At 53.5% G+C, this 27,306-nt stretch overlaps 2 protein-coding genes across 2 annotated transcripts in view; both read right to left on the bottom strand.

Annotated features, from left to right (window-relative positions):
* Positions 1-177: 177 nt before the first annotated feature.
* CDH24 (cadherin 24) lies at positions 178-10,600 on the bottom strand. Its single transcript, XM_079913434.1, has 12 exons — positions 10,133-10,600; positions 8,278-8,581; positions 7,803-8,097; positions 7,492-7,611; positions 7,248-7,415; positions 6,890-7,077; positions 6,289-6,542; positions 5,005-5,141; positions 2,525-2,646; positions 2,330-2,441; positions 1,667-1,915; positions 178-1,141 (listed from the first exon to the last, which is right to left on the bottom strand). Exons 2-12 carry the CDS (start codon positions 8,476-8,478, stop codon positions 642-644), a joined length of 2,346 nt encoding a protein of 781 aa, XP_079769560.1. The 5' UTR covers positions 8,479-8,581; positions 10,133-10,600; the 3' UTR covers positions 178-641.
* A 615-nt stretch (positions 10,601-11,215) lies between these two features.
* Positions 11,216-27,306, bottom strand: part of ACIN1 (apoptotic chromatin condensation inducer 1) — a 31,841-nt gene continuing 15,750 nt past the window's right edge. The window contains 12 exon segments of the mRNA XM_079914290.1: positions 11,216-12,157; positions 12,887-12,987; positions 13,099-13,423; positions 13,655-13,762; positions 13,903-14,010; positions 14,396-14,541; positions 14,881-15,022; positions 16,028-16,180; positions 16,275-16,408; positions 17,313-17,355; positions 20,811-21,046; positions 21,049-21,076. Of these exon segments, the coding sequence (XP_079770416.1) occupies positions 11,831-12,157; positions 12,887-12,987; positions 13,099-13,423; positions 13,655-13,762; positions 13,903-14,010; positions 14,396-14,541; positions 14,881-15,022; positions 16,028-16,180; positions 16,275-16,408; positions 17,313-17,355; positions 20,811-21,046; positions 21,049-21,076 (1,851 nt within the window). The 3' untranslated portion in view covers positions 11,216-11,830.

The following is a 27,306-nucleotide window of genomic DNA, read 5'->3' as shown; positions in this document are numbered from 1 at the left end:
GCCATGAGTGATGGATGGAACCATGCGGGCAGGTCTGCAACGACAGGAGAGCCCGAGTGAGAGGTGGGGCGTGAGGGAGGGCTTTGGGCCACCCCTGTGTTCCACATAGTCTAGGGACACTGACCTGGGGCAGAACATCCCCTGCAGGAGGGTGGGCAGCAGTGGCTGGAAGTTTCTCTTGTTTCTGGGATGGACAACGGAAGAAACCAAAAAGGCAGTCACAGGGACCCACAGAGAATGCGGGCAGATGTGGGCAGGAGACAGACAGAGAACGTGTGTGCGGGCACGGGCGACAGACAGAGCCGTGAGTGACAGATTTAGAATGGGGGAGACCAAAACAGAGCCACAAGAAAGTGGAATCACAGTGAGAGAACGGAGAGATTCAGAGTCTGAGCCGCACAACGCAGTCCCAGACAGGGAGAGTGTCAGAGACAGAGACAGAGATCCCTGGAGAGAGACGAACAGACGACTCAGGACGAGGGAGGTAAGGGGGAGGTTGCCCTGGGGAAGTGGGGAGGAGGGACATGGGGACCGGGGAGGCCTGGGGACCCCTGGGCTGCTGCCGCCTGCCTGGACCCCGGGGGCTCACTCAGAGGGCCTGTGCAGCCGCCACGCTGTGGCGGGCAGGGCCAGGCCGGCTCTCAGGGGGCCGGGGGCTCCTTGGCCCCGTAGAGCTCGGCCAGGGTGCGGAAGAGCGGCCCCCAGTCGTCCAGCGGCTCAGCGGGGCCTGGGGCACCGCCGATCTCGCTGCCGGAGCCCAGGGAGCTGAGGGAGCCGCAGGAGGATCCCCGGCCCTCGTAGCCGTACACCTGCACCGAGTCGTAGGGTGGGACGCTGGGGTCGTCGTCCGCCCCGCGCAGCCGCAGCGCCAGCAGCTGCGCCACGTCGGCGGGGCCGGGGGGCCGGGGCTGGCGCGGCGCCCTGGCCCAGGGCAGCACATCTCGGCGCGCGGTCGGGCCGGGAGCCAGCGGGGCAGCCCCGTCGGGGTTTTGCAGGGCGCTGATGTCGAAGGCCTCTGTGTCCTCCTCGCCGCCGCCCTCGTCGTCGTAGGTGATGATGTTCTCACGCACGTCCTCCTCCTCCAGCACCATCAGGGCTTCCTGCTTCTGGCGTCGCAGGGCCACGAAGAGCACCACCAGGGCTGGGGGAGAGGCGCACACGGGCCGCTGAGCCGGCAGGGCCAGGCGTGGGGCAGCCTGGTTCCAATCAGAACGGCCTAGGGGTGGCAAGCCCTGGGTTTGACATCTGGCAAAGCTCGTTTGAATCCTGACTTCAACCCTTTACTCGCTGTGTGACCATGGAAAGTTGCTTAACTTCCCTGAACGTCTTTCGCCCTTAGATTGCTTGTGTGGAAAAGAGGGAAAACATATTTACTCCTCAGGGTTGTTGGAAGGATGAAATACCAAGCGCTGTGCCCAGCGCCACACGGGGCCCAGAGTCAGGGCTCGATAAACAGTTTTCATGGCTCATGACTCTCATTAGATTGACAGGCCAGGGATATGAGGCCAGAGCTTTTGTCTCGGATGCAGGAGGCAGTGGGAGAATCCAGGCACGAGGGTTCCTTCGAGACCTAGGATGGATTTCCCTGTGTCCAGTGTCCTCGTTCCTCTCCACACACCCTGCAGGCCTGGACCCCACATTTATGTCCCACTGTGGCCTGACTCACCAAGCAGGGTGCCCACACAGGTGATGATGGCGAGCAGGGCCCCGGTGCTGAGCCCAGCAGGTGAGAGCTGAGCCTCGGGCCGGCAGGAGGCCACGGAGCCATCGGGCCGGCAGCGGCACACGCTGACAGTTACTGTGGCGGTGCTTCTCAGTGCCGGCTGCCCCCAGTCCCACAGTTCTATGGGGACCAGGTAGGGGGCCTGGCGGGGCGGGGCGGGGCGAGAGGGCAGCAGCAGGCTGGCAGAGCCATCTGTGGGAGAGGAAGGTGTTGGGTCACCTCCTGGGACACGTTCCCAGTAAGGTCGTTGCAGTCCCAGTAAGGTCGTTCCCAGTAAGGTCGTTGCAGCCCAGGGTCACCTCCTGGGACACGTTCCCAGTAAGGTCTGTGGGGAAGGTTTGCAAAGAGCAAAACCACATCCACCCTGTGTTGGTTTTTTTCTTGCCCCACTGCGCGCGCGGCTTGCAGGATCTCAGTTCCCCAACCAGGGATTGAACCCAGGCCACGGCAGTGAAAGCCCAGAATCCTAACCACGAGGCCACCAGGGAACTCCCCAAACCACATCCACCTTCTGTTGGGTGGAGGGCCCAGGTAGGCAGGCAGGGCCGAGGGTGGTAGAGGAGAGGAGGGAAGCAGGCATGGGCACGGTTGTAGGAGGCTACCCACCTCGGTTGTCCTGTACAGTGAAGTTGGCATCGGGGTCTAGGGGACCTTGAAGGGAGATACGGCTATTGTTGCCGACTTCATCTCTGTCCAGGGCCCTGAGGACCTGAATCAGCTGGGAGGAAGAAAAGAAGCCTTGTACGGAGTGGGCAGCTGGAGAGGTCTTGAGTTCCCGACCCCCCTGCCTCAGCGGCTCACCTGGCCGGGCGCTGCAGATTCACACACAAAGGTGTCGTAGGGCTCCGCCAGCTGGGGAGCGTTGTCATTCTCATCCAGGGTCTGGATGGCCACTTGCACCCGGGAGGCCTGCGCGGAGCTGTCTGAAGCCAGAAACACAAACACGTACACCCCATGCAAGCGCACACATCACAGTTACACACAACACACGGGGTGTGTGGGCACGGATGCCACACGCAGCACATAGCATGCATGCAGGATACATGAGATGACGCATGCAATATGCAAGTAGCAAACAATGTTGCGAAATGAATGGAACAAGCGCATGCAACAGCCATGTGGTACCCGAGATGTGTGCAATACATATACCATATACACTCAACAGGAGTGTAGCACCCATAACATATACAAGAACCCACATGCAGGGTACACGTGCCATAAAGGAAAGGTAGACAGACGATGCATACCGGATGCACACAGACAGTAGCCATGAAACATACAAACACATTCATACCGTCCATTTGATGTACACTCAGTGTTTTAAAACAAATGCAACATACATGAAGTGAATGTTCAATATATACAGTGAATGTAGTATCTCGACCCCCAAGATGCAGAGAATGCGTTTTCATGCACAAAACCGGTGGACACACACACACACACACACACACACACATACACACACCATCAGAGGTCTGGGAGGTTGTGGTGTAGCAGTGAGTATCACTTAGAGTTGACCTTGGGGAGGGAGGAGCTACGTGATACTCAGGGGCAGAGCCAGGCCACCCTGGGTACCACAGCCAGACACAGGCCCCCTCGTCATTGGGTGGCTCCCACCATTACCCTGCCTTGCTTCTCACTGCCCGTGGCATCCAAGAGAAAATGGAAATTAGGCATCCCTGCCTGCCCCAGTGTTCACCTCCTCTAGGCTAAACCTCACAGTTCCTTTAGTCTTTTCCCCGAGTTGAGGGAGAGCTGGCTGGCTTTTGGGAAGGTGCTGAGCTGACAGCCTGGGCAGAGGAGCAGACTGCCTGGTTAAAGGGTCTGGGATACCCTGAGATGGGACGGGGCTGGGGCCCATTCCTTCGCTGCAGTTAAGGCCCAGGGCCTGCTAGTCAATACTGGGGTGCAGGATTTGGCAGGAGATGAGAAGACACTGAGGGGAATACACACACACACACACACACACACACACACACACACACACACACGCAGGGCTACGTATACACAGGCAGCCACAGACACGCTACATATACCACAAATACACACAGGGACGTTCACACAGACAGACACGCATGCACTGCCCCAGAGCTGCACGGTCATAAACATAAACCTATCTACATACAATTCGACACGTATGAGAGGCAGTATGGCAGAGGAGACAACAGCTGAGATTCTGCAGCCTGACTGGGACTGAGGCCCCACCACTTAATGTCTGTGTGACCTTGGGAAGTTACTTAACTTCTCTTTGCCCGAGTTTCCTCCCTTTAAAATGGGGGAAAAAATCGTACCTTCTTCATAAAGTTGTGGTGATGATTAAATGAAGTAACCCACATTTGGTACTTAGAACAGTGTCCGATACACAATAAATAGTAAATTATTACTATCTGTCCACAAACACATGCACAAAACAATATATACAAACAGCTACTTGTATCTATCACTATATACATCCAATTACACATATGCACAAATAATATAAATACAATTCTATACACTCAACTACGTACACATATATGCAGCTATAGACGTATACTCACAAACATGGGTATGTATGTATATGTACTTTCCACACGTGTGGAATCATACACATGTAAGTACACACCCACGTGTACACACACACATTGCTCTTCACGGACATGTACAAGTACGTATGCACACAGTGACAACTTCCCTAAACAGGACACAGACGGCAAACGTAGGAGACCCTGAGGCATAAGCAGGCGTGGTGAGGAGAGGTTCATAGAAGGGAGGGAGGTCTAAGGCTGAACCACAGTACTGGTGACCGGTGACTGACATGGGCAGTGCATGGAGTTGGTCCCTCTCCCTACCCTTGAGGGCTCCTGGCAGGGCTTCCCAGAGAGGGGCTCCTGGCACCACCTCCCCACCCTGGCCCCGGTCAGCTCCCAGAGGAGGGGCCCAGCCCCTCCCTGATGCCCCTTCAGCCTGAAGCAGAGAGTGGGCCAGGCAGGGTCTCACAGGGTGCGGGAAGCTATTCAAGGTTAGATTTATTTCCGGGTTGGGGAAAGTCAGGTATGGGAGCCAACTGAAACTGAGGGGAAATGCTCTGGCAGACCCACTGTGCCCAGCCCAGGCAGGAGACCAGAAGGCCTGCCTGGTGGTGATGATGCAGGCTGGGGACCCAGTGGCTATACGCTGGGTGAGGGTGTGATGGCACTAGCCGCCCTCCCCCACCCCCATACGTCCGTGCCCAGGGACGGCCCCTCTGCTGGGAGGCTGCTGCCTCCTCCCGGTTCTCCCAGGGGCCCAGGACTCCTCACCGACTTCTGTGGCCAGCACTGTGAGGTTGTGCCAGACACGAGCCTCGCGGTCCAGGGGCACTGCCGTGCGGATGGTACCATCTTCAGGCTCGATGGAGAAGCAGTGCTCCGGGTCCGTGTCGGGGAGGATGGAGTATCTGGGGAGATGGAGTGGGGCTGGGGGCTGATCTGCGGCAGGGCCAGAGCTTGCAGCTACCCCTCCCTCCCTCTGTTCACCTTGCTGGGCCTCATGGCTCAGCTGGGCAGAGGGCCTGAGCTGGCCAGAGACGCACACCCAGAGCCATAGTTCACGTTAGGGTCCCCTCAAAAGACAAATATCCCCGGGGAGTCATCAACATTAAACACCTGTCCTAACATGCCGGGGACTGGGTTTCATGGGCGTGCAGGGAGAGAGACAGAGGTGACATCGGGTAAACACTGCCTGTCTTTCCGACTTCTGGGGCTCTGCTCTGGGGACCAGGGACCCAAGTTCTAGCCCTGCTCTGTCTCAGGCCAGCTGTGTGACCTTGGGCAAATCTTTTAACCTGTTTCCTCAACTACAAAATGGGAATGACTCCCTCAGTGCTATGACAGGGATGCTGGCTGGGGCGGTGGAAAGAGTGGGTCTTCTTGGGGCCGACAAGTCCGGATTTGAATCCCAGCACTGCTACTTACTGACTGTGTGACCTTGGGCAAATTACTCAACCTCTCAGGGCCAGGCCTCTAAAGCAGGGGTCCCCAAACCCCGGGCTGCGGACCAGTACTGGTCCATGGCCTGTTAGGAACTGAGCCACACCGCTCGCGTTACCGCCTGAACCATTCCCAACGCCCCCCCAACCCCCCTCCGTCCGTGGAAAAATTACGTTGCACAAAACCGGTCCCTGCTGCCGAGAAGGTCGGGGACCGCAGCTCTAAAGCAACCGGAGCTGAGACGGTTACTACCCTTATCTACTATCCGACTCTCACAGGTTGTTGGAGAAGGAAATGTTATCAAGCGGGTAAAATGTGAAGCGCTGAGCGAGCGGTCAATAGCCGTGGCCATCAACTGATCCGTCACACTCATCAGATGAGGTTCCGTCTGCTCGCACTGCCACCGGGAGGCGCTACTATCATCCACCCAGAGGGATGGGTGGAGAGTGTGGGAGGGGTCAGCAAGGTCCTCCAGCCCTGCCCTGGCCCCAGGCCTGCAGTGAGGGAGACTTCTGCCAGGAGGTGAGCGTGATTTGCAGTAAAGGGGGCACATCCTCGGGCGGGAATAGCATGCTGCTGGGCCCTGGCCCTGAGCCCGCCTGCACCCCAGCTCACCTGATCGGGCTGGCCTGGGAGTCCAGGTCAGCAGCTGACACCTGGCCCACCAGGGTCCCGGGATACTTGTTCTCGGGGACTGCCAAGATGTAGGCAGCCTGGGTGAAAGCGGGTGGTTCTGGGGCATCCTGCACAGCCACGCGCACTGAGGCCACGTCCTTGAAGGGCCCTCGCCGCAGGTAGGCTGGGTCGATGAGCGTGTTGGTTGCCTCCACACGGAAGGAGTAGGAGCGACGGGTCTCGAAGTCTAGGGGCTGTGGTGAGGGGGACGGAGTGACTGAGGCAGGGGGGAACCCGGGAGGTGGGCACCAGAGGGGCAGTGGCCTCGGTGGTCGGGGTGGGGTGGGGCGCGGGTTACTCGGTCAGAACTCTAGGTCTGCCCCCAGTTCCGTCACAGACTTGCTCTGTGCAAAGTCCTGAGCCAGTCACTCCCCCGTTCTGGCCCTTAGGCCCTCATCTGAAAGACGAGGAGATGACCGTAATCTCTAAGCTCCAACACAGGGATCCCGACCGAGCCTGTTCTAGCCCTGTTAGAAGCGTGTCCCATGGGGCAGGAGGCAAGTGTGAGTGGGTCCGCAGCGCTAGCAGACAGGAGGCTAACCTTGCGGACAGTGAGGAGGCCATCTCGACCCCGGGCGTCTGTGCTGATGCTGAAGGCCTCGGACCCCTCCCCATCCAGGATGCTGTATGCCATGAGGGCGTTGTCCCCCAGGTCTGGGTCCTGGGCCCGCAGCCGGCCCACCAGGGTGCCCGGCCCAGCGGTCTCCACCACGGAGAACTGGTACAGGCCTTGGAGTGGATGGAGGGAGACGTTCTGAGAGAGGTCCCCGGTCCTCCTCCCTCCCCCAGCACATCCTTCTCCCAGGCCTGGCTGGGGGAGGGGTGGGGGAGGCTTCTCCCGAGGCTGTAGGGCTGGGGGGCGGTCAAAGGGCGGCTCAGGCGGGGCACTTGTCCCTTACTCTGAGGGAACTTGGGGGGGTTGTCGTTGACATCGCTGAGGGTGACCGTCACCGTAGTGCTGCCCGACAGCCCCCCCATGTGGCCGCCCATGTCCTTGGCCTGAATCACCACCAAGAACTCCTCCTGTGTCTCGCGGTCCATGTTGGGGATGGCGGTCCGCACCACTCCTAGGGGGAGAGACGACGAGTCAGGGGGTGCCTGTCCCCACGGCTGCCCTACCCGCCTCCCAAGCTCTATCCTCACCAGTCTGGGGGTCCACAGAGAAGAAAGGCAGTCCATCCAGCACAGTGTACACCAGCTTGGCACTGTTCCCGTAGCTGGGGTCATCGGCATCGTGAGCGGTCACCTGGATCACTGATGTCCCTGTGGGGGACCCCGGCACTCCGCTCAGCCGGGGCAGAGCCAAGTGGGGAAGAAGGGTAGATGGGCGGGACCCAGACATGAGCGGGGCTGAATTGCAGGAGGTGGGTTCTGGGGCGGAAAGCGGTCGGGGAAGGAGAGGGGAGGGCACTCTCGGAGATGGGATCCGGGATGTCCGGACCTGGGGTACTCACCGACATTGGACATCTCGGGTACTGTGGCGTGGTAGGGCCCGAGGGGAAAGATGGGTGGATTGTCGTTGATGTCCTGCACCTTGATAATGAACTCCGATGGGGGCTCCAGGGGTCGGTTGGAGGCTCGGTCCACAGCTTGGGCCAGTAGAACGTACTGTGCCTTCTCCTCCCGGTCCAGGCTCTTGGTGACATGGATATTGCCTGTGGCCTCGTCAATCACAAATACAGTGCCTGCCCCCTCTCCGGTCAGCAGGTACTTGGTGCGGCCCTCACCCCTGTCCACATCTGAGTGCAGCTGTAGGGATCGGGGAAACATGGCAGCGGGTTCCAAGCATAGGGACGGAAAGTTAGAGTCTAAAGCTAGGATTGAGTGGAGTGTTGGGTGTCCTGAGGGACCAAGGTCATTGCAGAAGTGAGGAAGTTGCGGGGCAGGGCCTTGAGGGTTAGGGTAGACATGGGAGGGGTGGATCCCTACCTTGCCAATAAGGACAGGCTCTGGTCCGGCATATTCCTCAATGACAAAGAACTGGTTCCACACCCAGCTCCGTCGGGTCCGAAGCAGTGCTGGTCCTGGGGCCCCCCGGGACCCTGCCCAAGCCTGGGCTGGGGCTGCCAGGCGCCCCATGCAGCTCCAGCCACCCAGCCAGGTCAGCAGGAGCCTCACCAGGCCCCACATGTTTGGGCTCAGCCAGGGCTCTGTTCACTGCTCCCGGGTGCTGAGGCATGAGCTGGCTGGGGCAGAGGGGCAGATGCTTCGGGGCTGCCCCATGGATCCACACCTGCAGGATGCACAGCTGTTTACGGTTAAGGAAACCCTTAAACTCTTAAACCTCCCCAAAGTTAGATGCGGAAGATCACACCTCCAAGGAACCAGACGCCCCACTGCCCAGAACCCAGACTAAGACAGAGAGCAGACAGTCTGATCTTTCCCTCCACCCAGGCTCTGCCCATATCCACCTCCAGCCCTCCAAGCTGATAAATCTCCGGCCACTCAACTCTGAGTAGAGAAGCTTGGGAAGAAGATAGGAGAGGGGATGCTGGGAGGGCTTGGAACCCCAAACTGGCCCCTCTGCTCCCAGGGTGGGCATGCAGCTTGGGGCTGGAGGAGATGGGGGCTACCAGGGAAAGGGCTTAAAATCCAGGGATTGGGATTCATGGAGGTGGGGTCTCAGGGCGCCTAGGTCAGGCTGAGATGACAAGCAGGGCAGCCTCAGACAGGGTTGAGAGCCTGTGAAAGTCCGTCCTCCACAGGCACTCCGCCTCTCCAGAACCTGCCCCCGGCACACAGCTAGCTGAAGTCCTTGAAGGGGGACTGGGCTCCCAGGGCAGAGTGGGGGGCCAGAGCTGAAAGAAGAGGGGTGGTAGAGGCCGAAGACTGGGGAGGGGGAGCAGAGGCAGACCCAGAGGCTAGAGACACAGCGTGATTAAGGGTGAGACCAAGACTCAGGGACTGTCAGACAGAGACAGAGACAGAATGGCAGCAAGAGACAGGAGGAAAGAGATCAAAGGAGGTAGCCTGGGTGCCTGAAAGGCAGAGAGGAGTCATGGGTACCAGGATTGAGAATGGGTGGAAGAGGGGGCAGAGGGGCTTTCAGTATGTGTGATGACCAGGAAGGGGCAGCTTTAGCTGCCGGGGTTAGACCAGGCCGCCCCGGTGCGGAACTTCATTCTGGGAGAAGGGGCAGCCAGGAGGGGCTGTGGGAAGGAAGCTAGAGGACCTTTCCCACCACTGTCTCCTCCCTCTCCTCCAACGGGCACCCCCTCAGGTGGCTGTGGCTGCGCCCCTCCTCCCCTAGAGCAGACATACACCTGACAGTCCTCTCCTTCCCGAGGGAAGAGGGAAGCCGGGGCCAGAGAGGGAGGCGGGACGGAGAGAAGGAAGGCGATAGAGGACTGGGAAACAGGATAGCGGGAAGGGAAGGGAAGAGGAGAGCAGAGGGAAGGAACGGGGAAGGAAAGGAAAGCGGGAAAAAGAAAAGACAGGAGAGGAGAGAAAGGTGGAGGAAGAAAAAGGCAAAGAGGAAGAGATGGAGCAAGACAGGGCAAGAGGGAGAGAGAAGGGTTGGGGAGCCAGGGAAGGGGCAGAAAAGGCAAACAGGCAGAGAGAAGGCAGGATGAAGAGAAATCGAGGGAGAGGAAGATGGGAAAAAGAGGGAGAGAGAGGTGCGAGGGAAGAAGGGAAAGCGGTAGAGCGCGGGAGAAGGGAGCCGGCAGTGGGCTCCCAGTCGCGGAGCGCACCGTTCACCGCTCTGAAGACACCCGCAGGCTGCGGGCCCCCTGCTGCCCCTCCGAGGATTCCCAACCGCGGGCTCCAGGGCAGGCGCCCTTACCTGGCAGTGCCAAGGGGCCCAGCCCGGTGGGGAGCGCCCCCGCCCGCCCCCGTCGCCGGGTCCCGGGGGCGCAGCCCCGAGCCGATCGGAGCGGGCGCCGCGGCTCCGCTGCAGGTCTGAGCAGCCCCGGCTAGAACAAGGGAGCGAGACGGAGGGGGCGGGGGAAGGAGGCTCCGCCTGCGGAGGAGCGAGGCGCCTCCGCGCCGCGCGGGAGGGCCCAGCCTCCGACCCTCCCCGGCCAGCCCTGGCCGTGCAGCGGGGGGCGGGGGCGGTGCCTGCTGCCCGCCCCCTCGGCGCTGCCGGGCGCATACAGATGCGGTGCCCCTCCCGGGCCGGGCCCGCAGCGCCTGGAGGGGCACTCGGGCGGGAGAGCTTCCAGGCCACGGCGCCAGGCCGTTTCCGAAGAGCTAGCGGAGAAGGCGCACCCGGGAGCGCGAAGCGGCCCGCACGCCCCCCGCAGCCGGGCGAAGGGCGAGCGCACAGTGAGCAGGGGACTCTGGAGCCCACTGCGGAGGCCCGGTTCGCCGCCCCCGGACCAGCCTTGGAGGCTGCTGTGGACCCCGGCCGTGAGGCGGCAGCATTTTGGGAACCTGTGCAGGGAAGGGTAGCGGGCCGGCTGGGGGCTTTAAGCACAGCAGAAAGGTCCAGGGAGTCCGCGGGCTGGGCCCAGGGAACAAACAGGGCAGGGACCGAGGCGACGTCGGCGGGAGGGCACGGAGCCTTTTTGGGAAGCTCATTTACAGGAGCCTACTGAGCGAGCGGCTGCCGCCCCCTGGTGGCAGTTATGGGCGGCACCTTGAAGGTGGTGACCAGGTGACCAAATGCCTCTAGCACAGCACCGGGACACCCCTCTTCCCAGGGCGTCTTTCCCTCGGCCCTCCAGCGAGGAAGATCCACAGCTGTGTGTGGCTAGAGCCGAGGCAGGGATGGAGGGAGGGTGGGAAGTCCCTGCTCCAGGAAGCAGCAGCCTAAGTTAAGGGTATGGAATGCAAGCAATGCTGGCTGCACTGCATGCTGCAGCCTCCCCTTCAACATGGCTCTCACCCAGGCCCTGCCCAAGGAAAGCCACTCAATCACACTAGCTAAAACTAAGTCAATTTTATTATTTTCCATAGACCACATCATTTAATAATAAAAAAAATAAAAATAAAAATTGAACAAAAGGAAAAGGTGGATATAAAGTGGAACCGGTGGGCAGGAGGCATGGGCTGCAGGACCAAAGAGACTGGGAACTGCAGGGGCCCTGGGACTCAGGAGGAGATGCTGATTCAGCTCATAGGTGACCCAGTCCTGGCCCCGGCTGTTCCCAAAAGGGGGGTGCAAGTACCAAAGGAGGTGGTGAGCAGGATGGAGGAAAAACGAGAGAGAGGTTTGGGGCTCCTGGCTGTTCCCCAGCTCTGGGCCAACCACCTCCCTCCCTAACATAGCTCCTCCCTCTCACAGACTTAACGGGAAATGAGAGGGAGGAGAGGGCTAAGTCCCAAGAGATAGATTACGGGGGTAGGGTGGGAAGATGCCCACTGCTCCATTTGGTATGTGGGGACAGGTGGCAGCCAGACTTCAGCACTGGGCAAATGGTGTGAAAGACCCCTGGTTCCAGGGTGGTGGAGATTGTACCTATCCCTCTGTGGCCTTGAAGCCCCCTGGGGCAGGGTGGCCGGTGCCTGCAGCTCTCCCTAGTGTTCTCCCGGCTAGCGGCTAGCGGCGCCCACCCCGGTCCCGCACAGGTGTGCTCCGACTCCGGCTCCTGCTGTGGCGCTTGGTGTCTCTGCGGTCCCTCTCCCTGCCTCGTTCCCGGTCCCTGTCCCTCTCCCGATCTCGATCTCCCCTGTCCCGCTCCCTGTCCCTCTCTCTCTCCCTGTCCCTCTCCCGGCTGTGCTCTCGCCGCTTCTCTCGCTCCAGCTGTCGGGTCCGTTCCCGCTCCGCCTCCTTCTCCCGCTCCTTCTGCTCTTCTTCTTCTTGCTCCTTTCGCCGCTTCTCCCGCTCCTTGGCCCGTTCAGCGCGCTCTGCCTCCTTCTGAACAATCTGTAGCAGGCAGGGAAGGCAGAGAACAGGTACCTCAGCCCTGCTCACATGAGTCTCACCTGGTCTCCCTGCACCTGGACCCTGCACTCTTAGCTCGGGACCACTGTCAGCCTTCCTGCTATGCAGGAAGGGGCAGGGCCTCAGCAGTCACATCTGTCCTCGTCTCAGAGCCCCAAGCCCTCCTCCCAGTCTTCATCTTTTATGCCCACGACAGGTAGTGGCACCATCCATGCCTGGCCTCTGGTATTTCCTAAGCTAACTCGATGTGAACAAACCTCTATTCTCTCTAGTGGAGTAGCATAAACCTACAATTCCCAAAAGGCCCATCACAAAGAAACGGAGATTTAAAAAGCTAAAACCCCTAGAAATTAGAAAGAGAAACAGCTGAGTTTATTAAACACAGATTTCTCAGCTAACTAAAATCAACTTCCAAGAAGCACGGTTGGCACCACCAGCTTCCTGGGACACACACAGAGTTCCGATCTCGTGTCTACCTCTATCCTTTACGGGTCTGGCTTCTCTATGGCCCACTCAATCAACTGGGTCTTAAAACTGCCTCCTTCTGTGATGCTTAGCTTCTGCCTTATTATTCTAAGCCAATACCTGGGCCTATTCACTCTCGTAGTCACATGACTCTCCCCTTGCTCACTCCCAAGCCTTGATGTAGCTTGGCAGGTGGTTCCTCCTGAGCTTGAGAGTGCCCCTCAAGGCAGGAAGGCGTGTGCTCACCTGGCTGTCAGTCAGTGGGAGCCAATAGATGCAGGGAGCTGCCTTGGTCTTACGGAAAAGGTCGTCCAGCAGCTTGGCAGGTGGCTCCTCCTGAGCTTTCTCTGAGGTGGAAGAAAGTGAGTCAGACTTGATGCATATGACTCTGTGCCCCGTCCCATCTGGGTCCCTTTCCCACCTACTACTGAGTATGTGTGCCCCCCATAGCTAAGTACCTTTCTTCTCACTCTTCTTTTCTTTAGACTTTGCGCGTTCCTTGCGGCGGCGGTCACGGGACCGTGATCGGGAACGGGGCCCTTCTCGAACTTTGTCCCGATCCCATTCGCGCTCTGATCGCGTTCGCTCCCGCCGCTCCATCTCCCGTTCCCGCTCTGCCCACTGTTCCCGCACCGCCCGCTCCTGCTCCCGCTGCTCTGCCCTGGGGTGCTGTGGTGGCTGGGCTGGGGGCGGGGGCGGGGGGTGCAGCGGCCGTGGTACCCCCTGCTCCTCTGTCTTAGTTTCAGAGGGACGGTCCACCAAGAGGCCTCGGTGATAATCCAGCTGCGGGTAGAGGAGGGACAAGGATAGTCAGGATGAAGATGACATCACTCCCACTGAAGGAGCCCAGGTACCAGTGAACAGACTTTGGAGCCCCATGGTTCAACTAAAGGAACCAAAGAGGAGGGAAAAGGAATCTCAGTGATGGCAGGTTTGGCTGGGATCTCAGCTGGAATCTAGCGGATACAGCCTCCCCTGCCCCTACCGCCTCCTTCCTTTCCCTTGGTTTCTTACCTCATCTTGCTCAGCATAGTCAGCACAGAGGAATTTGGGGTTGGACTGGGGCCATTTGACCCCATGTAGAGCTGTGCGGGTGGCAACTGCTTCCTCTACTGTCGAGTACTGACAGAGGGACGGAGAAGGCAGAGGGTCACAACAGGCCTTCAACCCTTCCCACTTGCCACAATGCCCTCAAATCTGCCCACGATGGTCACAAAAGGAAATACAGGCCACAACCTAGAGAATCAGTTTCTTCCCCTCACCGTTACAAAGCAGTGAGATTTGATCTTGTCAATCCAGAAAGCCTCTTCTACCAGAGTTCCTGTACGTCCCAACAATTCCTTCAGTTGGCCTAAAGTGAAGGGACGAACCTGCCAATGAAAACAAAATTTCAGGGTCTTAAAGAAGGCAAGAACTATACTCATGTAACTAGTCTGAAGATTTCCCACAGCACTGTCACAGGAGTATAGCTTCCAAGTCTGGGTGAGGCCAGAGAGGTTAGGAACCCTCCATCAGGAATGTGAGAAGAGTGGTAACACTGTCTGAGACATCATGGGCCAGGCTCTCTACAAATTCTCAAGACAACCCTGCAGGGTGATACTTTTTTCTCCCCATTTTTCAGATGAGACAGGTTGTGTGGTAAAATAACTCACTCAATGAGTGAGTAACCAGCAGATCCAGGAGATGAACCTAAGAAACATGAGTCCAAAGCTCAGACTCTAAACCAAGCTGCACTGTGGGAAAAAAATGACTTACCAAATTGGAGATGTGGACGATGTTACTGATCTTGCCCCGGGGTGGGGAGGGCACTTGAGCAGTCCGGACTGGGTCATCAATTGTAATGGAAACTCCCGACTTCTGCTGGCTAATGGAACGTCGAGTTAAGGTATCTCCTAAAGTCACTATCAAATAGAGCACAAGAATGACTTTCAGCAGGGAGCAATGCTGGCTCTTTCACCTCCAGCAGGACTTTAAAATTCCCTACCAATAGTCACTGTCCCATCTAAATGTGCTGAGCACCTGCACTGTGCAAGGTACGGTCCAGGCTGATCTCCTCATTGTGGAGATGCAAAAATTAAACAGATTCAAACCTAGCCCTCAAGCAGCTTGATAACTAGGAGAAGACATGTGTAAAATAATAGAACACGAGGCAGAAAACATTAAATGCTTTAAAAGAGGTCCAAATAAAGTGCTCTGGGAATTCAGGGGGCCACATGTTTCACTCATAATGCTGCACCTACCTTTCTTTACTTCATGCTCCACAGGTGGGGGCAAGGCCACCTCTACTGAGACCTGGGGAGGTACAGGGGCTTCTGCTTCAGGCTCCTTCTCTTCTTCCTCCTCTTCCCTCTGCCCATTCTCCTGGCCCTCGGAAGGCACCACCTGTAAGGTATCAGATAACAGACGGATTCTTTTTTCTTTTAAATTAATTTATTTATTATTTACTTATTTGGCTGTCCCGGGTCTTAGCTGTGGCATGTGGGATCTAGTTCCCTGACCAAGGATCAAACCCAGGCCCCCTGCATTGGGAGCGTGGAGTCTTAGCCACTGGACCACCAGGGAAGTCCCTACAGAGGGATTCTTAAACACCAAACAGGTACACTCTTTTCAGTTTCTGGTTTCTCGGGGAGAGATGGTGGTAAGTCAACCTAACACGCTTCTTCCACTAGGGAGGAAATTTCATTATTATGTTCACCTCCACCAGATCCTGGGATTTGTAGTGCCTCAACTCTGCCATGAGGAAAACTAAGGCAGGAATTGGCAAATTTTTTCTGTACGGGGCAAGATATTAAACATTTTAGACTCTGTGAGCCATATGGTTGCAGTTACTCAACTCTGATATTATAGCACTTAAGCAGCCAGAGACAAGAGTAAATGAACTGGGCTTCCCTGGCGGTGCAGTGGTTATGAATCCGCCTGCCAATGCCGGGGACACGGGTTCGAACCCCGGTCCGGGGGATCCCACATGCCGCGGAGCAACTAAGCCCGTGTGCCACAACTACTGAGCCTGCGCTCTAGAGCCCGTGAGACGCGACTCCTGAGCCCATGTGCCACGACTACTGAAGCTCATGCGCCTAGAGCCCGTGTTCTGCAGCGAGAAGCTGCCGCAATGAGAAGCCCGCGTACCGCCAACGAAGACCCAACGCAGCCAAAAATAAACAAAAAAAAAGAATAAATGAACTGGGGTGGCTGTGTTCTTACAGAACTTTATTACAGGCTACAGGTTAGATCTGGTAGCCTGCTGACCCCTACCCTACAAGGGCCAACTCACCCAACCCTCTGCACAGATGGCAGACTTCCCTTCTAGGACTCCGCCTTAGCTCCTCATTCAGTTGCCCACTCTGCATCCATGGCCCCCTCCCCCAAAGTGGGGGGCAGGAGCCTTACCTGAGTGACGGTCCGGCATATTTTCAGCCCCTTGTCATGGGTCCCATCATCACCATTACGCTCTGTCTCATCCTCAGAGATTCGGGAGTCGTCAGCATGAAGATCCACAACAGCCTCCTGCCCCGCCAGGGGTTTGATGTCGGGGATGAGGCTCTGGGACACAGATACCCCCCACCCCGTTACACTGGGCCCATGTCTACTCCCACGTCATGTCTCATCCTCCCTTCCCCGGCCCCTCCCACCTCACCTTGAGTGATTCGGTGGTGATACTGATGGAGGGTTTCTTCTGTGTGGTGGCCGTGCTGGCTCCCCAACGCCGCTTCCGACTAGGCTGGCCCCCCTCTGTGTCACTGTTTCCAGCTGGCACCCCCTTGGTAGCTGCTGTCCCCAAGAAATAGGACCCCACAGTTAGATGCTCTCAGGCCCTCTGCTGGTTCACACCACAACACCCACAGAGAGGCTTCGACTGGAATTTTAGTAAAAGGTTAACTTAAGGAAACCACATTTGGGGACTGGGGAAACCATGCTTCAGAGTAAACAATAAAAGGCCTAGGGCCACTTCCTGAAAGATGAAAACTACTGATCTCTGAAGGCAACAAGGAAGAGCTAACTAGGCTGGTAAGCAATTTAAACTTTTAGTGGTAGAAAAATCTAAAGTACTGGGGAAGACAGATTGAGGACGACATGGGAATGAGAAAAACAAGACTATGTGATACTAAAATTCAAGTTAATTTAATTTTAGATCATGATGTGACCTGGTCATGCTTGAGGTTATTTTCATACTACAGATTGATATACTTCAAGTCATAAAGACCTATTACACTTTTGTCAATGAGGAGTTCCTCATTGGCAAAATGTTAAAGATGTTACTGTTGGAGGTGTGGGCACTCTCATTTTCTCAGATGCTCTCTTAGAATAAAGTATAAACTGGTAAGCATTTTATGGGAATCCCTCAAACCCACTCCTCGTTCTGAGGGTTCAGACATCTGAAATAATAAAAGCAGGAGGACTAAATAAGAAATGGTAAGACATCTCACGGTGTATCTCATTAGGGTTAAGAAAGAAGTGTGACTGGGGAAAAATAACAAGGATTGTTTGTGAAGTTCTGAATTTTAAAATGAAACACTACCTACGCCCAAAAGATGTAGATTTGCTGGGTGGAGGTGGTGGGATGGCAGGGGGCGACGCAAGAATGCCACTGACGGAGAATGGGAATCTACTTCTCTATCAACTCTGATTTTTATGGTATTCCGGACCTGTATCAGGGATTTGGGGCTAGACTTACAGACAACGGAGATCTTCCTCTTGAATGATTTGGGCAGCGAGCTCTGTATAGAGAAGAAAAGGGGAAAAAAGAGAAAGAGACACACCCCACAGAGAGGGGGGAAAGAGGTTAGATGGGGCAGTCTTAGCATAGGCTCCAAAGACACAGAGAGAGAGAGACACAGAGACAGACAGAGACCAAAACAGAAGCGGCAAACGGCAAAAACGAAGCAGAATCAATGCAAGTTAGAGGAAAAAAATAAAACCAAACATCACAGCAGGGAAAAGTCATCTAGTCCATACCACACCTATGTATTAGCTTAACCAGAAATAAGCTGGAAGAAGAATTTCAGTAGCCTCCCAGCCCTTTAAAAGCATTGGTCATGCCCTCTTCCACTGTCTCTACTGGTCGAGAGGATGCCAAGCCCAACAAGCTATGTCCAGAGCTGGGTCATCTGGTCCTTCTAAGGTCTTCCTTGCTAACTCGAGGAAAACACGAGGAAACAAGGAAAACCAACTTTGGGATGGCACTTTGACAACATAACCCTCCTCTTCTTCTCAGTGCCCAGCCTGACATCCACTGACATTGGCTCTGAGTGGCTTGGGCAGCAGACTGTTAAGACTGCCCAGATGCCCACCACACTGTGGACGGCAGCACCAGACTCACTGGAGATGAGCCTCCTGAGCCAATTGCCAGCAGAAAGAATTTAAAGGTGTCTTTGGTAAAGACAAGTTTTTATGCAGGGCAGACTGGCCCTAGGGAGTTTCAGACTTTCTGACCACTGTATGGAGCTCTAGCAGAGCCTTTACTGTTTCTTCTCCAAACAGGGCTTATGCCTTAGGGGCTCTGCCAAGGACCAGAAACTTCCAAACTTGCTTTTGAGCAAGTCTCTGCCCCAAACACTCAGTGGGAGAAAGACTGTGGACAGAGCAAAAAGAGGAAGAGAGAGAGCAAAAAAGGGAATAGAGCATTTTAGATTTAAGTGCTTATTTCTGGAAAAACTAAGACCTACCACCCTTCTAAAGGGTAGGGCAGGAACCCTCTTGATGAAATCCCTTTTCCCCATCCACCCCCCAGCCCCGTTTGTGTCGTCTAACCAAGTCTCCTTGGTCTCCGTTAAGGGCCAGCCTGACCCCTAGCCAGGCCGCTCTCGATGGGTAAGTTAGTGAGAAAAAAAAAAAGTCTTAATTAAAACAGGAAAAACATGAACCAAATAAATAAACAAATCCAATAAAGAAATCAGAAAAAAAGATAAAGAAAAAAATTAAAATAAAAGATTAAAAAAAGAGGAGAAAGAAGAAAATAAAGAGGAAAATAAACTAGGAATATGACAAATGTTCCAGGTACCATCTCACACCTGGGATCTTCAGTTCAGCCAATCGCACCTCACTGTGTACTGTATCTAGTCAACCGCCGGTCCAATCAGAATGAGCCCTCCCTGCTAGGCGCTGTGCAATTGGTGGGGGGTTGGGTTGGCAAAAAAGGTGGGCGCACGGCGTGGTGGTCAGCACGGCACTGCCAGAGTCCTCCCAGGGGCGCAGGGGGGGCGGGAGGGAAACGTGTGGGGGGACGCTGCCCAGTTTCCATGATGTCAAGACAGTTCACTGGTGGTGGCCAGGCTCAGCGAGGGGTACGGGGGAAAGGGGGCAGAGACATCAGTCCCAGCCCTGTAGGGGCATCATCTTGCAGTCCCTGATGAGATGGCCTGTAAGTAGCAGAAATGGTCCTGGCCTTTTATCGTGAGAGGCAGGACCCTATGTCCATCAGTGGCAAGCTGCAGCGACACCACCACCCAATACTTGGAATCCAGGTGATGACTCCAGAGTCCCTTTCTCCTCTGCCTGTAACTGGGGAGGGGGTCCTCTCACCGAGTGGGATCATGGAGCCTCTGTTGAAGGCAGCCTGGGGGTAGTAGGTGGGTAGCCCCAGGACCTGGCACACATTCAGCAGCAAGGTCAGAATACTTTTCTTCTGAGAGTGGTGTGTGGCATCTCCTCAGGGACTCCAGCTGAGACAGCGGTTCCAGTCAGGTGGGTGGATGAGCCCCTGCCTCCAGGGATGGAGGAGAAGTTGGAGCAACCAACATATGCTGCCCTTCACCATGGACAACAGGGACCAAAGGAAAGTCCATCTGATGAGCAAGTGGTGATACATGGCTGGGCTGTCATCAGCCTTAAATCTCTGGGCTCAGACCCTAGACTTCTCTGCAGGGTTCCTAGTCGTCACAGCTTAAGCGGAGAGCCCCACTCAGTATTTTACAGCATGGCACTGTGATCACAAACATTGACTCTTTAGGAGGTCTTGGTGCCCTAGATGGGGATCCCAACAGTCTGTAGCAAATAAGGCAACCCAGAGTCCTCAAAAGGGCAAGGGCGTGTGGGCAGGCGCCCCAGCACTGACACAAGCTCTTCTTGGGGTGTCCCAAAGAGGGAGATGATGCAAGTCCACCCCTTTCCAAATGCTTTTTGCTTTCTCAATACAAGTCTCTCCAGAACAGTGCTCTTCTTGGCCCCCTGATGTAAGCAAGGCAGGGAGGCAAAAGGGGGCCCATCACAGGATCCCATACACATGCCCCCCTCTGGCCAAGACACCTGGATAGCAGACTCGGCTGACTGGGCAGCTCAGGAGCAGCGGGTGGGTCCAGAGGAAGAGGCGGCATCAGCGATTGGCCAGTTGGGCAGGGTTATATTTTACGGGCGGATTACCGTACATGAGGTACTTGGACAAAGTTTTACGGGGAAGAAGGATCTTGTAATAAATAATATTCTGCACATCAAATCACGTTCACCGGCCCCCACCCCCGCAACACACACCAAAGAAAGGCTACACACACAACAGTCCCTCCCACCCTATTACCCTACTCCCAAACCCAGCTAATTCTTGCTCTAATTACTTTAAGAGCCAAGAAGACTTCGCTGGCTCTGATGGGGGGAGCCCCCTGAATTGGGTTCAGGACACAAGATAAGATATATGCCAAAAAAGTAAGTAAAGAGGTCACAAAAATGGGGAAGGGGCCTTTGGGATGACCCCAGGGGCTGGCTTCTAAGTAGCTACATCTCTGCAATGAGACCACTAGGGGGCAGATGAGGAACAAAAATTCCTCAGCATGGTGGTCAGCTGAGAACCACCACGGCCCACTAGATGGCGCTGATCTCCAACACACTTTTAAAAAGGAGGGAAAGCTAGAGGGGTTACCACAGGGAGAAGCTGGAGAAGGTAGCCAGTAAAGCTGAGCCTGGGTCTTAAAGGGCCATTAACTGACTTTCCCGCTGGTTACAAACTTCCCCACCTGCACTACTTCCCCAACAAGGAAAGGGGAATAAAGGAGCCCTGTTCCCATCACAAGGGGTCTCCCTTGCTAAACCAGCGAATTCTCCCTTGGCCCTATCCTGATCCAAGTCTTTGCCTAGTCCCTTCTTTAAGCTATCCCACTGTGTACGAGGGATCACCGGAGTGCTCTATTCTTTCCCCCAGGTCCACTCCTGCCCACCCACCCCAGCAGGTGGCTTGGATATTTACCTCTTTCTTCTCCTCATCCTCGGCACTGCCCTCTGGGCGGTCATCATTGCTGACTTGGTCTGCAATAGGCATGGGGGGCTCTGGAACCTCATTTTCAGGTCTGTTTTCACTTGTGTCCATGGTCACTTCCTCCTTCTCCTCACTGTCAGTATGGGGAGAGGTTGGGAGGGAAGGGCAGGAAAGAACCAAGGGGAAGAGAGAGCAAGACGTTAGGTTTTGGGTCAAGGAAACCCCCATGCCTCATCACTTGGGTGGGATTGGGAGGGCTGCTTTTTAGATCAGACTAGAGACCTTGTCCCCCCAGGAAAACCAGGAAACGGTTTTCCTAGGGGAAAGAGCACAGATCACAGCAACCACATTCACTCACTGCCCAGATGCGATAAAGCTGTGATGTGTGGGGTCAGGGCTCCAATGTTCTTAGGTAATTCACCAGAGTACCCCTATATGAAGAGGAGAAACATCCCTCTCTGCAAAGTCCCTCAAAAGTAACTGTGATTTGCCTACAACCCCGTGGCCTCCCTAGACCTGGGCGCAGACACCTTTACTTAGCCAAACTGCATGAGAAACTAAGGGAAGCCTGATTCCTTAAAAAGAGGAGAAAGAACAGCCAGGGCTGTGGCAGATGATCCCAACCTTGGGTTTAATCAACTGCTTAGTAAGTAAAAGCCTACTGACCCTCAGGGTCTGCAGACACCAGGAATGGAGAAATGGTGGGGGTGCGGGCTGCAGGGAGAGGAAGGCTGGCGAGGGTTCAAGCTTCAACAGGGACCCCCTCTAATCCAAAAGGAAAAACAAAAACTGCCAGACAGAGTATGAAAGCTCAGAGAAGCACCAGGCCACTTTTACCTGCTCAGAGGTGTAGGAATTGTTCTTATATTCGGCCTTCGCCCAGTTTCTCCCACTCCCTTATTCCAACTTCCAAGAGATAAAGAGAGCAGGCCTCCCAGTCAGGACACACCCTCCCCTACACCACGCATCCCCCCCACAAACGCTGAACCCACTCCCCCACCCCTCTGAATCACACAAGTCAGCTCCCATTGCAGGCAACGAATCCCAGAGGTTCACTTCAGATAAACTATCTTCCCATCTTCTTTTTTCTGTCTTCATCCTGAACTTCTAACTCTAATCTCATCCCCACTACCACCCAAACACTGAGGGGTAAAAAAATCACATCAAGATGATCAGGGGCCTAAGTCTCAAGAGAGGGGAAAGCAAGCCTCCCCAGGCTGACCATCACCAGAAAATTCAGCATTCTCGGCAGGCTGCCTGACACCCAGAGGTCAGAACAGCCTCCCCAGAGCATGCAGGGAGGGATGTATGGGAAGGGGGGGAGGAGAAAATCGGAAATGTGCCCCCAGCTAATAGGCTCCCACAGAAACACGAGATTCAACTGCCTAAATCTAAAGAAAAGTCTTATCCAAAAAATACCTATTTCCCACACAGAGAGGGCAAGTGGGGCCAATTAGAAACCGGGCAGGAAGGACAAAGGGGGAAAGCAGAATGACTGAAGACAAATCAAAACGAAAACATGGAATGAAAGCCACGGGGAAGAGAAGGGAGATGAGAGGAGCTAGAGTGGTGGGGAAAAGGGATACATGGAAATGTGAAGCTCTCACCCTTCTTTGCTTTCTGATAACATGATTTTTTTTCTCCCCCTGGAAGTGCTGTTTATCCCTTTCTGGAATGGAAGAAATAACAAAAACCAAACAAAAAAATCCTAAAAAATTAAAAAAAAAACCAAAACACCTTCCTTGTCCCAAGATCCCACCACCTCCTCCCCAACCACCCGATCCAGAGAGAGAAAATCGAGATGCAGCAACTGGGGATCCAAAAAATGGTAAATGGAAGGGGAGATGGTGGTGGTGGTGAGGGGAGGCTAAAATAGATCTGGCTTTTAAGAGATAAGCGTTAAGTCCTCACGGCAAACCCCGAATTCAGCTGGATTGGTCTCTCTGGAGAAGGAGGAGGAAGAGGGCCAGGCTGCTGGTAGTGGCTGGCTCTATTGTATTGGCGGAGCGGCGGCGATCAGCCGGAGACATGCAGGGGAGCCATCTTGCCACTTACCCAGCAGCCCGTGTGTGCGGATGGGGGAGGGCCCTGCTGCAGCAGGGGAGGGGAAAGAAGAGAGGGAGGGCGCTGAGTGAGCAAGGCTCTTATCCTCTGGCAGGCCACAAGGAGCTCACTGCTGGCTCAAAAGGCCTGGCCTTTTTCCTTCTTTTCTCAGGTTACAACAGCTACCGAGGCCTAACCCCACAGGGAGAGGGTGCTCTCTCCTCCTTTTCCACGGGGGCGGGGGAGGGGGCTGGGTGGAGAGGACATACAAAGTTACAGCTGCTTGCTTGGAAGATTCCAGAGAATAGAAGGAAAGGAAACAGCAGAGCTGGGAGTGAAAAATGATAAGAAGGAAGATAACAAAGCCAAAGTTGCAAAGAGACAGAGGGGAGGGTCACGAGCACTTTTTAAGTGCCCACCTTCCTCTATCTGAGAAGCCAGGCATAGAACACTGAAACCAGATCAGCTGGTTCAAGGTGGGGAGGTGGGATGAGATTTGGCACTATCCAATCACTGTATGGTAACTGGCTGCTCACCACGAGCAATGACCACGTATCCTTTCTTCAGGGAGATGGAAGGAGTGGATAAGGAGAAAGTTCCTTTTTGAATTACCAGTAGTGGAGGGGAGAGGTGTCTCTGAAGAGAAGACAGACAACTTTGTTTCACAGAGTCTTTAATAAGGTCACCCTGCCCCAGGGTCTGCAGGAGCCAGAAAGGAAACGGATAAACAGGGCAAGGGGACCTTGGGTAGAAGGGCTCCAAAATGAGGGCTCTGAAGTAGATAAGAAACTGAAATGAGAGGACTGTTATTGGGGACAGGGGTGGTGGTGGTGGGGTGTGTGCCGATCTGCTGGGCAGAAAGTGGGAACTAAATGGAAATTACTAATCAGGGGCATCTTCAGACTAATGTAAAATGGGAAGTTGTCTCTACCCATTCAAAAAAGCACTCAGTAGATGCTCAAAATGCCCATTTGTTGACTGCAAAGGTGCTCCTTTTGTATCCCAGTGGCAGTAAAGGTTTAACACTAAGACAAGCTTCTGTGTACTTAACCAAAAACTTAGTATTATCTCATTTGTAATACCAGAGCGTTTAGTCAAAACTGAAACTTCCTCCCTGCTGCTTAAAATCTTAAACTTACATGTCAACTGCATGCTAAAGCAGTCACGTTTATACATCACACTACAGCTCCTTTTCACTGAGTGGTCCCTGGCTGCTCAGTAAGGTTGAGAGCTCTGGAGTCAAACTGGCTGGGGCTCAATCCAGGCCTCAGCCCCACCGCACACAAGTAGCATAATATTGGGCAAGTTCCTGATCCCCTCTGTGTATCAGTTTCTTAATCTGTAAAGTAGGGGTAATAACAATACCTATCTCATCTAACAGTGTGATAAGGATTTGCTCTTAGGAGTCTGGCTTGGAAGACACCCCAAGTCAAGGTAAGGATATGCATAAAACACGTGTACGTTTAATAGGCCATTATCTCATTTGGTGACACCTAGGGAGCTTTTTTTTTTTTTTGAGCATCCTCAAAGAGTAGACTGCTCTTTCTCTGATGTAAAGGCACTAATTGGTTTGACAGTTCTCAGCAATGCCCTCATCACTGTCTAGTACCTGCTGGTTTACTTCCCCCTCACCTCTACCCTGCAGAGTTCCTCAAGGTCAGAGACTGCATCCCTTGACCCCTAGCCTGGGGCCTAACGCAAAGAAACGCTCAGTAAATATTTCCCAATTAGGTTGTCATTGGGGGTACCAAGTGGATATTTTAGCAAATCCTCGCTGAATTAAAGGTTTTCTTCTTAATAAGTATTTTTGGATAGAATTCCCACAGACACCGTTATCCTACAGAGAAATGTTACCTTCAAACATCCTCAAATACATGTTCCCTGTCCATCAATTGTCCTAAAATTCTTTCAGCTGCCAATATGCCTCTCCAAAAGTGGCATCCCTGGAGGAAGAATCTTCTTTCAATTGGAAATTCTATCTCATTTTTTTCAAGAATTTTATGACGTTATTCTTGGCCTTAAGACACAATGAGTTTGTGCTGTCTACTTCCCCATGATCAAACCTGTGGGACCGAAGAATTCCCAAAACTTTATTTTCATAAGAAAAAGAGGAAGCCTCGAAATTATCCCAAAATGGGACTCAATCTACTTGCAGGACTAGTCCCAAAGCCTTCTTAGCTATGCGTCAGAGCCCCACACAGCTTTTCTTTGTAGTCCCTTTTATGCAAAAGGCATCTCCTTTCCCACTATTTAAATTCTTGCACAAATATTTCTGATTATCTTTGAAAAAATAAGTGAAACTGCATAGGGATGGGGGTGGGTGATATCTACCCAAAATTAAACAGTGCACAAAGCATTTGTAGCCCAGAAGAAAAGGACAGAACTACTTACAGGCTAATAACATCACATTAGAGTTCACATCTGAATAGGAATGAGATTCAGAAAAACTAACGGAAAGGGAAATTTCTATAGACATATGTTTGAGCTTTAGTTACTATAGAAAATTCAGAAGGAACTGAGGACCTGATGTGAAATTTAATAAGAAACAGTGGGATCTGACTACCCTTAGGCAGTGAGATTTAAACATAGCATACCCTCAGGAGCATACTAGTCCCAAGATAACCCAGGTCGGTATGGTTTTAGAGGGTGTGTCCTTAGATACCAACTTCTCAGTGAGCAAACTATTGGTAACAATAAATTTTACTTTTTAAAAATTATGCATCATTTGGCATACTGGCACTGTAGGTCCCCTGAGGAGTATCAATTACACTGTCATACTGGCTTAAAGGACCATTTCCTTCCTCCTACTCAGGCGAAAAAACAAATAAGCATAGTGCCAAGAGCCCAACGCTGCTATTGCCTGCAAGGTTTGTGTATACAGGAAGGTTGTATTTAGAAAAATTGGGGTTTGAATTAACTATTACTGGATGATACAGCTGCCCACACAAAGTTTTTCCTTTCCCTTTCTTTTTCTTTTTCTCTATGTTTTTTAATGTAAAAAGAGAGTACCATTATTTTCTGCTGTATGAGGAAATTTTTGTTGTATCTATAAGCAGGCAGAGGACTAGATTCTGGAACGGGGCTCAAGTGAAACAGAACTGAGGGCTCACAAATTCCTGCCCCAAGAAATGAAAAAGATACCTTACCTCATAAACCTAGAATTCCTCAGGGCACAATCAGAATCACAATGGATTTAACCAAGCACAGCCAAAAAAATTTAGGCAATCTCTTCCAAGTGGTGAGAGGTCCTTGAAGTAAAGTCGAATTTTTTTTTAACACTTTACTGAATCAACAGGCCCCAGCTCTGTTTTTTTTAAAACTCATGTGACTTCTTGTTGAGATAGAGAGGAAAACCAAGATTAAGCTACAAATGGTCTTTTCCATTTAGCACTCACTGTTGATCCCACTTTTAAAACTGGCCAGGGCTCCAGAGATCACCAGGCTGAACACTAGCACTCTAGAGGGCTGAAAGACCAGAAGGAGTGTTGTGAATTAGTTTAGTACGGCCTCCAGAAATGTAGGCAAACTTCTCAAAGATTCATTTACCAAACCCAGTGCCAGAAGAGCCTATGGGTTTTGAGCATCTCATTTTGTTAGGCTGCTGCATAGACCATGTGGAAGGTAGGCAGAAGGAAAGCAAGTAAGAGCGATGTGTGAGAGCTACTTCTGAGCTCAGACTGCATTTCTAACCTATGGGCTGCTCCACCGAAGCTTGCTTAGGCAACAATGGACAATCTCAATATTTGCCCAAGGTGCCACTTGCTATCACCATGCCAGAATCAATGTGACTAGATAAGCTCAGTCATAAATGAAGATCAAAGCCACGTTTACCTGAGGAGAAAAACTCTGTATATAACTCCAAGGTTCATTTGCCCTGGACTTGCATGCAAAAATCCATTAAATAAGGTGCTTCAAAACAGCACAAAGTGCCACTCTGTTGCCAGGATCTCAGAGACCCACAGGATTTGAGGACAAGCAAGCAGCTTTTCAGAAAATTACTTGCCTCTCAAGGTGCACAGGAGGCACTTCCTCAGGCCCAATTAGTAGCAGGTTGTCAACATCTACTTTGAAACTGCCATTACAGAAAAGACATGCTATACTCCCATGGGATAGGGGAGGGAAAGGCAGGCATTATCTCTGATTGATGGATAGGGAAGGGAAGGTGTCACCCCATTTCCTCATCGATGGTGTAGCTGGGGAATCCTGAACACCTTCCAGAATCCGCTGGTTTTTCACTTTAAGGTCCTAGAAGAAAAACCCTTTTCCAAAGGATAATGTACCCATTCCAAAATGGAAAAACAAAAACTTTTTTCAAAGGCAATAGAGTGAACTTTTAGCTTTCAAACCAAAAATGTAATGGCCACAAGATGGCAGCAGAGGCAAGAATATTAGAATAGACAGTAGCAAGGCAAAAGTTATAATAATGAGTACATAATTATTGTTA

Source organism: Stenella coeruleoalba (assembly GCF_951394435.1).
Source record: "Stenella coeruleoalba genome assembly, chromosome: 2".
Taxonomy (NCBI): Eukaryota; Metazoa; Chordata; class Mammalia; order Artiodactyla; family Delphinidae; genus Stenella; species Stenella coeruleoalba.
This window is presented reverse-complemented; position numbering and strand designations above follow the sequence as displayed.

Coding starts and splice junctions, on each gene's coding strand:
- CDH24 (XM_079913434.1), bottom strand. CDS start 8,478: ATGTGGGGCCTGGTGAGGCTCCTGCTGACCTGGCTGGGTGGCTGGAGC. Junction 8,098..8,277: donor AGCCTGTCCTTATTGGCAAG/GTAGGGATCCAC, acceptor CGATCCCTACAG/CTGCACTCAGATGTGGACAG. Junction 7,416..7,491: donor CTCTGTGGACCCCCAGACTG/GTGAGGATAGAG, acceptor CTCTCCCCCTAG/GAGTGGTGCGGACCGCCATC.